This window comes from Pelophylax lessonae (assembly GCF_965119305.1).
Source record: "Pelophylax lessonae genome assembly, chromosome: 8".
Classification (NCBI taxonomy): Eukaryota; Metazoa; Chordata; class Amphibia; order Anura; family Ranidae; genus Pelophylax; species Pelophylax lessonae.
Genome location: NC_138775.1, coordinates 169,252,670 through 169,268,422, shown reverse-complemented (window position 1 = coordinate 169,268,422; position 15,753 = coordinate 169,252,670). Strand labels below are relative to the sequence as shown.

The 15,753-nt window shown below is 41.8% G+C and overlaps 1 protein-coding gene across 1 annotated transcript in view; it reads right to left on the bottom strand.

Moving 5' to 3' along the window:
• The window catches only part of VAV3 (vav guanine nucleotide exchange factor 3), a gene marked incomplete at its 5' end in the record, with an annotated part of 390,664 nt that overhangs the window by 176,806 nt on the left and 198,105 nt on the right, over positions 1-15,753 (bottom strand). The window contains 2 exons of the mRNA XM_082265799.1: positions 5,996-6,064; positions 12,569-12,664. Coding sequence (XP_082121925.1) covers positions 5,996-6,064; positions 12,569-12,664 — 165 coding nt within the window. The remainder of the gene's footprint in view (positions 1-5,995; positions 6,065-12,568; positions 12,665-15,753) is intronic.

Sequence of the window (15,753 nt, the reverse complement as noted above, 5' to 3'; positions counted from 1 at the left end):
CAGCGGTTTAGACATTAATGGCTGTGCGTTGAGTTATTTTTAGGGGACAGCAAATTTACACTGTTACACAAGCTGTACACTAACTACATTACATTGTAGCAAAGTGTAATTTCTTCAGTGTTGTCACATGAAAAGATATAATAAAATATTTACAAAAATGTGAGGGGTGTACTCACTTTTGTGAGACTGTATATGGGCATAAACAGGTACAGTCATAGCAGTGATAGATGGTGAAGGAGGAAAAAAATTGTAAAAAAGATTTTACATTTAGTACAAAAACCTTAGTTTTTGCATCCATTGAGGGACACAGGAATTCAGAAACAGTCAGGACATCCAAAGCAGTCACACGTAGGAATGGGCAAAACACACTGACAAATGCCAAAATAACAGATTCCTGGAGGAAAGCTTGGGCAATCAAAAAACAGGCCCAAAAGAAAAGACCTGACAGTTTACATGAAAAGGCTCTAGCCTAATATTCTTAACCCTAAGGATTTAGGTAAATGAGGACCCATAATAAGAGAAGATGCCGGGTCAGTCAAACAATCTCTCCGTGAGATATCAATGAGATATGCATGTCCTCACAGCATAATATCCCCACACCCTTGAGATTGGTAAAAACTAGGTACACCCATCAAAGTCAGATTGACTAAAGCAGAGGGAAAGGTGAACACCCACACAAGAGCACATAGGGATAAGGTTGCCTAAAATACCAGAAGAACAGAAAAATAACCAGAGATCCATCCATCTAAACGCTTGTAGGTGTCTCTGGGTGTGACAGAGAAACTGACTGCTAATAACATTTACCTTGTTAAGGGAAGGAACAATAAAGGGTTATAGAGACATTTCCTGAAAAGGCTGCACATCAGTCCCAAAAGGGGGACTATCTCTCAGTGATCAGATCTCATGAAGACCTCTGGAAAATCACTATCCTCACCAGGGGATACTGGCAGCAGGATCTTAGTGTGTACTGCCTGCTGGCAATCCAGAAGAGGGCCATCCAGTAATTTATATTCCCTGCCAAGCAGGAGATGATGAGCACCCAGGTGTAAAACCCTCTGTCTCCTCTCTGGAGACTACTAATGGCCTCTAAGGAAGACAATGTGGTCAAGAGTAGCACACTTGGGGGAAAAGTCCCAGCAAGTAATGTCCAATGAAGACCAGGTCAGAATACCAAGTCTCAGAAGGCTCAGATTACCCAAGGACCAATTCAGATCTGCAAATAACCCTGCAATTGTAGAAGGGGGACAAGCCCAGGTTACCGGAGGGGCTGGGTGACTTCTGACTTCAAGCAATACAGCTGCACCCCCTCCACAGACCTCCTGCACAATTTGCCCCCCCCCCCCCTACTCTTTCCCCATGGCATTACTAATGACTGTGTAAAGAGCAAGTTCGAAAGAAAAAATAAACAAAAAAAACAAGTAACTGAATCAGATGTTTCTAAGACACCTCATCAGCATCCCAGGCATCATGCGGCCAACGTGTCCTGTGCAACTGTACAGACATCGGTTCCATGTGAGAAACTAGCTTAGATGCCTGTAACAAGCCGCAACAAGTAAAGCACAAGAAATGGGGGCTACCTCAGAGATTAATAAACAAGCAAAAAGTTGGGGGAGCACACCCTGAGCATGTATTTCTAAAGCTGGTGCAGCTATGAACCAAGTGACATGCATATTAAAAAAGAATAGCACACACATGCAAAAGAAATGACTATCAAATATGAAGACAATCCATAAATAAAAATGGGGATTTGGTCCCACCATATGGCCATAACATTGACCAATGTCGCTTGGTTCATAGCTGCACCGGCTTTAGAAATACATGTTCAGGGTTTGCTCCCCCAACTTTTTGCTTGTTTATTATGTATTCGGTCTGACCAGACTTCTGAGGTTGAGCACCCCACACACACCTGTACTCTATCAGTGTCCACTATAAAGTAGATATAGGAGGAGTCCCTTGTAGTGCAGTTGTACATCTCTCCCAGCAAGGAGTATTATTTCCAAGGGTTAGAGAGGCTGGATTCATCCTTTTTTTATGGATAGTGTAGGACCCACTGACAATGGGGTACTTTGACATAGTCGTGGGCTTGAGCACGATATGGCCATATGGTGGGACCAAATCCCCATTTTTATTTATTGATTGCCTTTATATTTGATAGTCATTTCTTTTGCATGTGTGCGCTATTCTTTTTTAATATGCATACCTCAGAGATTGGTGGTTCATCTTTGAGGGAACTCATCCATTCTGACAGAGTTTAGGAGATTAAAGTTACCACCAACACAGGACAGAGAGCCACACCATTTAAGTCCCAATGGGATTTTAATAGTAGTTTAACTGTCAGTAAAATCATTTAAGATGAACATATTATTCAGACACTAGTTGTCTGCCTCTTAAGTTGGATAATTGCTGCAACCACAGTGGGTAGGGACCACTGATTAATAAATTCCCCCTGTATAGGATGTTGAGGATGGGTCCTTGAGGGGGGCTCTATTTTACCCATATTAGGGTTGTGGTCCCTTTAGGAGGGATGGCTTTGGTCTACTCAGGGGTCCTCACACATGCAGGGTGCGCGCTTTCAGGATAGTGCAATTATAAACAAGAGGACTGACTTATAATTCTGTTGGGACTCTGAATCAGAGGCAAAGCCACATGGTCAGCTTGAGTTGAGTGTTTAGGTTGTCCACAGCCAAATTCTACAGGGGATGGAGGCAGAAAATGTTTAGTACCTTTATGGCAGAGTTCCCCAGTATCTCAGCACAGACAGAGAGAATGTTCAAAGTGGATATGGAAATCACTGTGGGCATACCTTCTGCCTCAGCCACACCAGACAGAGCTGAGTTAGACTCTGGTGAGACCAACCTTATGACAGCCTTTGTCCTGTGGATACTTGATAAAGACCCCCAGATCACTAGACGAGTATGAGCTGAGATCAATCATGTTAACAGGACTGTGCTTTGTGTGAGAAGACATCATTTGACTACAAAGCCGTATGCAACTAGGCCCAAAGCAAAACAAGGCCTCAAATAGTCACAAAACCAGGCAGCTAATAATGATGATAGTTTGAGGGGGCCAGGGATGACTAAGTCACTGTAGGCAGTTGAAACAGATCAGAGGGCGGAGATCCCTGTGGTGCTTAAAGGGCAGGAGTAGCAGCAGAATGGTGCTGTCTTCAGGCCTAAAGGAGAGTGCAGATGTGCAGCACACCATCTGACAAATGACATCAGCATCCTAAACCTTACTGTGATAAACTAGCAATGGCATAAAATTTAGCACAATGCCACAAAAAATAATATAAAGCAGTTTCCTGCATGTGGTGATATACCCAGAGAGTGAGCACTATTATCTGTTAGGTCCTAACATGCCGACGCGTTTCGCCAATTGCTTCATCAGGGCTATAAAGACCACATAGCACTAATCTCAGATAACATAACAACCACACCCGCACAAACTCCCAGGGTGGGTGCCTGGGGCAACAAGAAAAACTTCAACCAAGGGAAATTCATCTATGCAATAACTCCCCCAGAAATACCATCTATTCAGTCAGGGTCCAAAGCAGTACCATTTAAACAGAAGTATATGGATAAGCATAAGGGAGAGAAAACGGGATCTAATATTTAGGGCGCAAACCAGATCATTAAATCTGTCTGTATCCCCACCCATATAATGGATTAAAGCCTCATATAGATGGAAAAATTATATTTAGCTTCTAATAGGTATTCCATGGACTCTCCAGGCAGTGGCAGCGATCACCAGGATAACAGACAAAGCACTTAACTGTGTACTGGCTCTGTGTGTTTGCCGCTATCCCTGGTTGGATCATGTTTTCCTACTTGTATACATTATGGATGATGGCCATATATGTCACACCAAGAAACTTAATTGAGGTCAAGGATGAAAAAAATACCAGCAATTTTACAAGGATCTTGACTGTAGTTATCAAGAAAAAATACCACATACTTTGAAGACTACTAAAAACGTAGTTGCATTTTTTTTCAGAAGAGATGAAGAAGTAACATCCAATTTCCTAGCATACTATCAAAAAACTGTAGTATGGGACTGGCTTACAATTCTTCTGTTTGCAGTGTCTCAACCCCCTCTACGCGGCAGTATAACATGACTGTTTCTAAAGTTCTTTGTCTCGCAATGGAAAAGAAAGAAAAAAACATTTTACAGATATGAGATGGAAGTGATAACATTTAAATGCCTTTGTATATAGTTAAAAAAAAAAGCTGAAAACAGACCCTTGTGTACCAGGTCTAACCAAATTAAAATCTGGTGCAATAGTTGCTTATTGTTGGTCCACATAAAGAGAAAACCATACACCAGGGATGCAGCTGCCAACTAATGCTTAGAGCAGGAGAAAAATAGAAATACCGTATATGCCAGCGTATAAGACGACTGAGCGTAAAGGACGACCCCCTAATTTTCCAGTTAAAATAGAGGTTTTGGGCTATACTCGCCGTATAAGACTACCCCCCTTTGGCTGTTTACAACCACTAATCTGTCAGCCCAAAATGAACGTCCCTAATCTCTCAGCCTGCTGGATGTGCGGTAATACTGTATGTACCGTAGCTTCGGCTACATACAGTATACTGCGCAGAGGCAATCATGGAGAGCGATGTATTCTAACACAATAATGTTTCAAATATTGGCCTTTTGGCGTCCACCCTCGTTCCCCTAGGAGAGTATCAGGCTGCTGTGGATGGTGCTAAAAGGCAAATAGTACTCACATTTGGCAAGAGGTTTCTTTGGCTTCTGTGGGTGGTAAAGAGTTCTGTCTTGCCCAGATTATAACAAGGGTAATAGGCGCTAGAGCTAACAGTACAAAGGGAGGGGGATGGCAAGGTTAAACAAGTAACAGAGAAAAGGGGTGTTGCAATCCAATATGCTGGATATGTGCTAGGAAGTCTGTGAACTTAGGGCTGCCATCCCAGGAAGACTGAAACCAGGTATCCAGAGCTGTGATAAAGATGAAGGAAAAGAGAGGCGCCTCTAAGTGCAGGTATCCAGTTTAATGCAATAAAAACGATAATAAAAACTTACATAGAAGTAAGGATAGACAGGCACATCTGATGCAGTGAATGATGTGAAGTCAACTCCCTGATGTGTCCTGCAGGGCAGTGGCTGTGTCGTCCCGTCTCGTGGGTCCCGTTGGTCTCCGTATGAGGCCGGCTGTACAGTGACGGAAGGTCCAAACAGGGCGAGGCTTGGGACCCTGCAGGCGCGGGATCGTGATGTCACCAGACTCGACCAATCTGAGCAAGCTTTGTATTCATTAATAGAATACATCGCTCACTGTGATTGGGCCAGCGAGGTATACTGTATGTAGCCGAAGCTATGGTACATTCAGTATTACAGCACATCAAGCGGGTTGAGAGATTAGGGACGTTAGTTTTGGGCCAGATTTGCCCAAACTATGTAAAGTAGTCCTCACATTTTATACTCAGCGTATAAGACGACCCCCCGATTTTTGGGGGATGTTTTTAAGGTTAAAAAGTTGTCTATACGCCAGCATATACGGTAGGTTTTTTTCTCAGAAAAACAGTAAGTAACCTATCAATAATTCTTAGATACACAGCAAATGACTATTTAAACAAATTCATTTTTTTTTTTTGCTAAATGCATCCGTTTATGGATTAATGTTACAAAGTGATAATAATTCCACTTAGCACCGGCTAGAATGAATATTACTTTGCAGTGTCTAAGCACAGAGCAGTGTCAAGATATCCAGCACCTTTCAGCTTCCTTACAACTGACAGGCTGCTCTATATAATAGAATGGGAGATTTCATGGCATCAAAATATTACTTAGGAATGGTAGTATGAATGTTAAAAAGCTATGCAGTGTCTCAGCCATTCTTACAATACTGTTATCTGGCCTCAAGTTTGATAGCTTTACTTTCACGGTTTTCGAAGATTACTGTAATTCAGTAATCCAATCCAGCAATTGAGAACCAACTTAAAAAATTGAATAGAGCTGAAGTAGATAAAACAGATACCTTCATTGCATCAAGTGACAAACGCAGGTTATTTTTTTCTGTATCATCAGTAGTGTGTTTAACCAGCTCCTGAAAGAAAGCATACAATGCATCACATGGATTCAACAGTAGTGACTTATTACCAGGGAATTACAGATCTCCCTTCTGACATTAGTAACTGCAACACTGACAATAACAGAATACAAAGTTTAATTTGGTAAGAGACTGAGAGATGCAATAAGACTAGCTTTATTGTGTTATAAAAAAAAGAATCCAGACAGTGGCAACAAAACATAGAAAGGCAGATAAGGTAACTGACCTAGCCTTGTTTTTATTTTTTCCTAGAATAGAAGTATGGCTTATACAATGATGTCACTAGATATTACGAATCTGAACGGGCACAGCAGAGGGTTCAGCCTCACCTGTATTTTCTCAGTCTTAAGCCTGGTATACACTATGAGAATATTGGACGAATGATGGCCCCCCCCCTTTTTTTTTTTCGCACGTTAGTCTCATACGAAAAACAAATACTGTATTTTCTGGCGTATAAGACTACGTTTGAAGCTCAAAAAAATCCCCCAAAAATGGGGGGTCGTCTTATACGCCGAGTATAATATCTCCAAGGTAACCCAAGTATAAGTATTACCGGTAGATGTAATCTCTTAAGATGCTGGCTGTGTGGAAATCCTGTACCAGTATACCGTATGTACCATAGCTTTGGTTACATACAGTGTACCGCGCTGAGCCAATCAGGGAGAGCGATGTATTCTATTATTGAATGCAAAACCTGCTCGAATTGGCGGAGTAATATCAGCCCGCCTCTCTGACTCTGCCAATCCGAGCAGGCTTTGCATTCAATAACAGAATACATCGCTCACTGTGATTGGCTCAGCGCGGTTTACTGTATGTTGCCGAAGCTATGGTACATACGGTATACCGGTACAGGATTCCCGCACAGCCAGCTTCTTGAAATTACATCTACTGGTAATACTTATACTTAGGGTACCTTGGAGATATTATGAGAGATTACATGTATTACAGTACTTGGGGTACCTTGGAGATCTATGAGAAATCTGATGTTTTTCAATGGCGTTGCCTTGCTTCGGAAGGGGGGTAGTCTTATATGGCGAGTATAGTCCAAAACCTATGTTTTAACTTGAAAATTAGGACGGTCGTCGTATACGCCCAATCGTCTTATACGCCGGAAAATACGATAGGTTACTAGAGTTACGAAATTTCTTGTAAGACAGAATACAATTTCTCGCAATGATGTAATGGATTGTATTGTATTCTTTCATTTCCGAGCATGCATGATCTTGGTCATTTTTATTTTTTATGAACGAATACTATACTGGTTAAACGAAAAGCATTTGATCTGTTATCGTACTAGAAAAAATGTTGTGCTTGTCCCTTCAGATCATTTTGAATTAACGTCGTAATTTGGCTCTTTAAAGCTGTGTACTAATGATCAGATTATCAGACGATCCCTGCGAAAGCAGTATTTTTCATCCGATTTTCTCATCGTGTGTACTAGGCATTACTTCTGCAAACTTCATCAAAGCCTGACTAATGATTCAGTAAAACAAAGCAAAGAAATTCCAAATAAACCTGAGCCAATAATAAAGGTTGACCACTCTGCACCTTTTTCATCAGAATACTCTTTAAAGTGATTGTAAAGTCTTGTTTTTTTTTTTTTTTCTTTTTAATAACAAACATGTTATTCTTACCGCCTCTGTGTAGTTGGTTTTGCACAGAGTGGCCCAGAGTGGCCCAGATCCTCCTCTTCTCGGGTCCCTCTTCTGTGCTCTGGCCCCTCCCTCCTGTTGAGTGCCCCCACAGCAAGCAGTTTGCTATGGGGGCACCTGAGCCGAGTCACAGCTCCGTGTGTCCATTCAGACACAGAGCCACAACCTGGCCCTGCCCCCTCTCTCTCCAAATTGGTTGACTGACTCTTATTGACCGCAGGGGGAGCCAATCACGCCGTGCTGCTGTCTTAGTCAATGAGGAGGGGAGTCCCGGGCAGCTGAGAAACTCCTACAACATCGCTGGATAAAGATGGCCTCAGGTAAGTATTAAGGGGGCTGCTGCACACATATGTTTTTTTTTTTTCAATCTTAATGCAGAGAATGCATTAACCACTTGCTGACCGCCGCAAGTACATATACTGCGGCGGTCAGCCCCGGCCAGGCAAAGTGACGTACCGATACGTCACTAGCCTGTCACTGGCTTGTGAGCCAATAGCGGGCGAGCACGCGCCCGCTGAGGCGCGCGCCCGCCCGCCCCGGCTCGTTCCCTAACAAGTCAGTGCATGTGACTGGTGGACCGATGTCCGCCGGTCACTCGCAATTGTTCGCCGGGAAGGGAGAAAGGCAAGCGGCTAATGTAAACAAGCCGCCTGTCATTCTCCCCTGTGTAAGAATGGAGATCAGATGGTTCTACTATGTAGGACCGTTGATCTCTGTTTTTACACTAGTAGCCATGTCCCATCACAGTTAGAAGCACGCCCCTAGGACACACTTAACCCCTCCCTCTCCAATACAGTTAACCCCTTCCAGTGTCATTTTTACAGTAACAGTGCATATGTATAGCACTGATTACTGCAGTAATGTCACTGGTAACCCCAAAAGTGTCAAAAATGTCAGTCAAGGGTCCGATCTGTCCACCGCAATGTTGCAGTCCCGCAAAAAAAATTGCAGATTGCCGCTAATTACTCGTTAAAAAAAAAAACACCAAAAATGACAAAAATCTTTCCCTTTGTTAGTAAACGCGATAACTTTTGCGCAAACCAATCAAAATATGCTTTTTGCGATTTTTTTTACCAAACATACGTAGCAGAAAACAAATTGGCCGAAAATGTTAAAAAATTTTGATTTTTACATTTTATTTTTTTGGGGGAGTTTCATATAAAAAAATGTGAAAAATATTGTTATTTTTGCAAAATTGACGCTCTTTTTTTTTGTTTATAGCGCATGATCAAAAAATAGCACAGGTGATCAAATACCACCAAAAGAAAGCTCTGTGTGTGGGAAAAAAATGCTGTCAAATTAGTTTAGGTACAGCGTCGCACGACCGCGCAATTGTCCGTTAAAGTCACGCAGTAAAAAATCGCAAAAAACCCCCTGGTCAGGAAGGGGGTAAAATCTTCCGGGGCTTAAGTGGTTAAGATAAAAAAACCTTCTGCCTTTACAATCCCTTTAAATTAGGCTCCACATGAGAGTCCCTCCTTAAATCAGGGTCCCCATCAGAATTTTCCTTACATGAGAGTCCTCATCGGAATGACTCGTTATATCAGAGTCCTCCTTATGTCAAAGTCCACAGCAGAGTCCCCCCTTACATTACAGACCTCTTTTTATAGCATATACTGTAGATACTGGTCTAAGCTGGACCAATCTAATTATGTAAAAATATATCATGCCTGGAATTCTTCTTTAAGCTATGTAATAGGGTAATAGGAGGTCTCTAGACTATGAAGCTTTACAAAAAAAACATTTCCAGTTACTAAAAAGGTCTGCTGGGTTCCAAATGAAAAAAAGGCGCTATTAATAGTACTTTCCTAAACAAAACAAGTCTTTTTTTTTTTAAGAGAAGCATGGGATTTTAAAATACCAAACTTACATACTCACCTAGGTGGATGCAGCATCACTGTGATGCTGTAATGCTGCGTCTGTCCCGTGCCGGCTCTAAGCCCGAGAACTGAGAGATTAAAGACTACTGATGCCTCAGTTCTCTGCTCTACTGGTCCTAGGGTCACGGGAGCACTGAGCTGTGGAGGGGGTGGGAGCGGCTGGCCCAGGCTCCCAGTGGCTGTTAGTCAGGCATCTGGGTGGATCCCAACATTAAAGTCATCCAGAGTCTGGACTAGCTGAGTGACATCAGCCGACAGTGGACTTTAGCCCACTGTTGGCTGAATAGGGGTCACAGAAGTACAAAACTCTATAATATATATATAGAACTCTATAAGCTGACTCCGGGTCACAGGAGAGCAAAAGTAAGTGCACTCCTGTGACCTACAGGAGAAGTGGGGCCAACAGAGTTTTGGCCCACTTCTCCTTTAAGTCTATATAGTTCAAAAGCTGAGACTATGACCTGGGGATATGCAGACCTGTATGTGGAATTAGGAGACAGATTCATATGGAAGAAGGTTCTTTGTTCTGTACATTAATAACTTCCTTGCCTCTGAGGCTACTCCGCAAATATTGAAACTGGTATAATTTGAGAATGCAAAAAGGAGGAATAAATAAAAAGGTCTCCTCTGAGTGTAGTTTGTTCCGTGGGCTAAAGCAGCACCTGTTTGTCAAAGTGACATTTTCCCAGCATCAGCAGCAGGTTAGAGACACAGCAAGACTTATATCCCTGTTCTGCTTCTAATCAGGCTCCAAACCGCTATCAAAGGCAACCTGCACTATATCTTGCTGCCCTAATTAAATGCTTACCTGGAGGATGCCCAATCCTTACAGACTATATGGTGGAAACACAATATTTAATCTCAGAATAGCCTCTGCTTCCTGATCTCTCAACCTTAAAACCATCCACATGAATCGAAAAAAGCATGAAAATTTCAGACTAAAGTGACACGGAGAAAAATTGTACTTACTGGGCTTGATTTAGTAAGCAGGGCATGAACGTTATGCAAAGTGAATATGTACTTTGTTTATATGGTAAAGCCCTGTTCACTTTGAATGTGCAATAATGTGCAATCGAGGAAAAAAAAGAGAATTGTGCTAGCACACGATGGGATGAATGAAGAGAAAAAAACTTTCCCTTTATTTACTGAGCTAGGTGAACATCCACTTGTTAAGTAAACATTCACTTTGCTAAATGAACAGCCTCTGTCTTTTTAGTAAATGAATCCCATTGGCTTAAACTGCTATAGTGGCTGGGAGTTTGCTTACATACTGGCACTGTTGCTGATGTAATGGTTACATAAGTGGCCATGAAAGCCGGCGCAGCCCATGTAGTCCATGTAGTCCATGTAGCCCATCCTTACAGAGATCTTCATTTTGTGGCCCTGCCCTGTCCTGCTCAGCTTTAACCACTTAAGCCCCAGAAGATTTTACCCCCTTCCTGACCAGGGCCTATTTTGCGATTCGGCACTGCGTGACTTTAACGGACAATTGCGCAGTCGTGCGACGCTGTACCTAAGCGAATTTGACGTCCTTTTTTTCCCACAAACAGAGCTTTCTTTTGGTGGTATTTGATCACCTGTGCGATTTTTTGATCATGCGCTATAAACAAAAAAAGAGCGTCAATTTTGCAAAAATAACAATATTTTTCAAATTTTTTTATATGAAATTCCCCAAAAGAAATTGTAAAAATCAAAATTTTTAACATTTTCGGCCAATTTGTTTTATGCTACATATGTTTGGTAGAAAAAATCGCAAAAAGCGTATTTTGATTGGTTTGCGCAAAAGTTATCACGTTTACTAACAAAGGGAAAGATTTTTGTCATTTTTTTAACGTGTAATGGCGGTGATCTGCGATTTTTTTGCGGTACTGCGACATTGCGGCGGACAGATCGGACCCTTGACTGACATTTTTGACACTTTTGGGGTTACCAGTGACATTACTACAGTAATCAGTGCTATATATATGCACTGTTACTATAAAATTACACTGGCAGTGAAGGGGTTAACTTTTTTGAGAGGGAGGGGTTATGTGTGTCCCTAGGGGCGTGATTCTAACTGTGATTGGCTGTGGCTTGAGGTGTAGGAACAGTGATCAACGGTATGATCACTATTCCTACACAGGGGAGAATGACAGGCGGCTTTGTTTACATTAGCCGCCTGCCTTTCTCCCTCTCCACCCGACGATCGCGAGTGACCGGCGGACATCAGGTTCGCCGGTCACACGCGCGGGGGGGACCGTGACCGTGCGGCAGCGGGAGCGCGCTCGCTCCCTAGACCCTCACAGGCTAGCGACGTAGCCCTACGTCGCTCTGCCTGTGAGGGGCTGACCGCCGACGTAAATAGTCGTGCGGCGGTCGGCAAGTGGTTAAAAAAAGCTTTATTCTATCTATTAGTCTACAGGACCAGTGGTAGGGGTGTCTGGAAAATATCAGGGATTACTATAAAGCTGATTGAATACCATGCTGTTCTTATACAAATGTTGCAACAATTTAGAAAGTATATGATTTTATCAGATGAATCTATAAAGTTGATAAAAGATAAATTATACACTAGAGACCCATATGTTATTGTTATCTTTAGCCTGGGATTCATCTGCCTATGATGTCCTTTGATCTAAGCTATTCTAAAACGATTAAATTCATTCACAGAAAAGAAACACAATTGATTTAAAAAATAATTAGGTGTGAGGATTATCATTCTAAGCAGCGGGCTGGAGGAAGGTGTGTAACACAGAATATTGCCGAGCTAGAGACTACTTGTGTTAACTACATACAGATATTGAAATGCTAAATTTTTCCCTTAAGTTGGCCACTAGAGCATATAGAATTATGTGTGTAGCTATGTCCATTATCCTAAAATGAAAAAAAAAAATATATATAAGTCTTTTGGGGCTGCACTAGGCTTCCTATGGGCTTCTGCACCTAAAATGATGTCTTTGTTGTGTAGAATCTGCAACTTAAGGACTTACCTGGAGCAGCAAGTGATATTTCAAGACTCTTTGCATAGGAACAACAAGAAGATCACGCAGTGTGAATTTCCCATTATTTGCTCTCTTTGAACACTCCTGTTTAGATGAAATATTGTTATCATTAAATCGCCGCAGTCTCTGCTTTCAATGACACATTACAGAATTATTAAAAAACAGATGCAGGGCCCTGGAAATGTCATCTATATTTAAGCAAAATAAGATTTTAAGTTTTGCATGAAAACAAGCGCTTCTGAAAATGTACACCTATAAACGCTTTCCTTTTACATTAATCACGTCTGCAGGAATAATGGTGTGTGCCGTCATATCACTGCGCTGCAAGCTAGGTCATGCAATTGTGCAGATAATCAGAACGTAACGCTCAAGGGAAAGAGATACAATAAATTAATTAAGAACAAGTCCTATTAAATCTATTTGTACTATGAAGCAATTATGGCATGTACATGGCAAAATCTAGAAAATAATCCTAAAAGAACATAATGTATATTTGATTTCAAATAATGAATCAGATTCCTTTTTTAAATGTTGTTTTTAAAACTTCAATGTGATTTGTGAAGAAGATACAGCTTGAAGTACTGAAAATCATTAATGAAGCGATGGTGACAGAACCTGTGCCATAAAATGGTCCCACAGTGAAGGACAGAGCTTCATAGAAGCACACTGTTGCTGTCTCGGCAGCTGGTGGTGTGCTGCAGGGAAGATGGATGCTTGCCAGGGGATGGTGCTTCTATTAGCTGACACCACAGAGCACTACTTCTTCTACAAAGGCATCCATAAGGAGTTCACGGCAGGACAGAAACTGGAGTTCTATCAGTAACAGATAAAAACCTTAAGGCAATGATTTTGGAACTTAAAAATCCCAATATAAGCATGAATTAAACTCAGAATATCATTGATATTAATACTGCTACGGCACTGGTTTTAACTGGCAGCATACCAGGACTTGTATCTGTAATGCACCCCTAACAGGTTTCCAAACCACATCTGATCTGGCCATAATTTTCAGATCATATACTGTATAATGATTTCTATGTTATGTACAGGAAATATTATTTAATGTGGAACGATGAGCAAACAATCAGTTGATCGACCAATATCGGATTTTCGTTGCCAATACTGATGTTTTGGCCATTGAATAATGGTATCGGCCGATATTGGCCGATATTTTTGTACATTCAAAAAAATGTTTTATTTTTTATTTTTACACTTGACAGGTACTGCTGTGGAGGGATCCGGGGGTCTAAAAGACCCCAAATCCCTCCTCTGCACTTAACCTCCCTGGCGGTATGATTATGTCAGGAATTACATACCAAAAGCGGTACAATTCTTTTCATGGAAATTTGGCGTTATGTATTATAGGCCTACAATTCTTAGTAATTACTGACTTAAACCTGACCAAAACAAGACTCTAGTAGACATCCCAGATGTGATAAATTTGAAACACAAACACGTGAATTATAATCGAATCAATAATATTATTTTATTATTTAATATATAATATATATAATAAAATTATATTATTGATTAGATTATAATTCATGCATTATATATTATATATAGATATATGTGTGTGTGCATATATATATATATGTACATATATATATATATATATATATATATATATATATATATATATATATATATATGCGCATATATATATATAATATAAAATGTGTTTTGTGTAACTTTTTTTTTTTTTTTGAATTTCCCTCCCTAGTTCCGCTCCCATGCAGCATTGCCGCTGCAGGGAACGGAACTAGGAAGTGATCAGAGCGACGGAGACCGACGGAGGAGCGGCGGGACTCTCGGCTGGCGGTCACAGCAATGAGAGATCATCGCTGGATCGCCAGGATAAGGTAAGAGACACCGCTGCGCTCTCTGCAATCCACCCCGAGCGTGACTCGGGGTTACCGCTCCTGATATGAAAAACCAACCCCGAGTCACGCTCGGGATTACCGCTAAGGAGGTTAAAAGCATTCAAAGTTTGGCTGTTTTGAATGCTGTCATTTTTTTAAATCTGGCGCCATATACCCGGAAGTGATATCATGACATCACTTCCGGGTTTTTAAATGGAGACCCAATCAGAGCCTAATGCGGCTTTGATTGGGTCTTCTCTTCAGCAGCCGTGCAGGTAGGATGCCCGGGTCTCCCGGTGAGATGAGAGACCCGGGCGAGCCGCAGAAGGCGGCGGGAGGGGGGAGACGTCCCCTGACGCTCCTTGTAATGACAGCCGAGCCGCTTCTCAGTTGCATCGGTTGTCATTACAAGACAGCCGACTGTCGGCTAATGACGCCGATTCCAGGGTGATGCCTCTAGCTGCAGGTATCACTCCAGTGCAAGCACTTCCCTGAAATATTGGCAATATAGGTCACCTTGGTGGCCGATTCCGATATATTAGGGAAAGTGCAGATCGGCCCTTAATTTATCAGCTTTGCCGATAATTGGTCGATCCCTAAATGACACCCCCAGATTGGTTTGCAGATCAGGGGCCGATTCCGATATATCGAGGAAAGTGCAGATCGGGCCTCGATATATCGGCTTTTTCGATAATCAGTCGATCCCTAACAAAAATGATTCAGTCCTTCACTAGCATAAACACAGTTGCTGTTTTTCCGTCTCCGCTGTTATAAAGTTTTAATCACACAACAGCACTGTCACTCTGTGAGACAACAAGAGAAGGGCGCACTGACCTTGTTCATTACCACTAAAAAGTTGATTAAAATCAAAATGGGTAGCATACATTATACTCACAAATATAGGATGTGTACATGCATGTAGGAAATGGGAACTACTCGCATCCAAAACACTTCTCTACTGCTGGATGGCGTGATGGCGTCCACAAAGACCTGGTTTGGCTTATGTGTTTTGAGGGAGAACCTTCTTCCTCAGTAGCGATTTTGGCTCTTAGGAAGAGGGTTCTCCCTCAAAACGCGTAAGCCAAACCAGGTCTTTGTGGATGCCATCACGCCATCCAGCAGTAGAGAAGTGTTCTTGATGTGAGTGTTTCCCATTTCCTACATGCATGTACGCATGTTTGTGAGTATTTGGTACGCTACCCATTTTGATTTTAATAAACTTTTTAGTGGTAATGCATAATGTCGGTGCGCACTTTTCTTGTTGTTGTCTTACAGTGTTTTTGGATACCCTTGATCCCGAGGGGGCAGCAA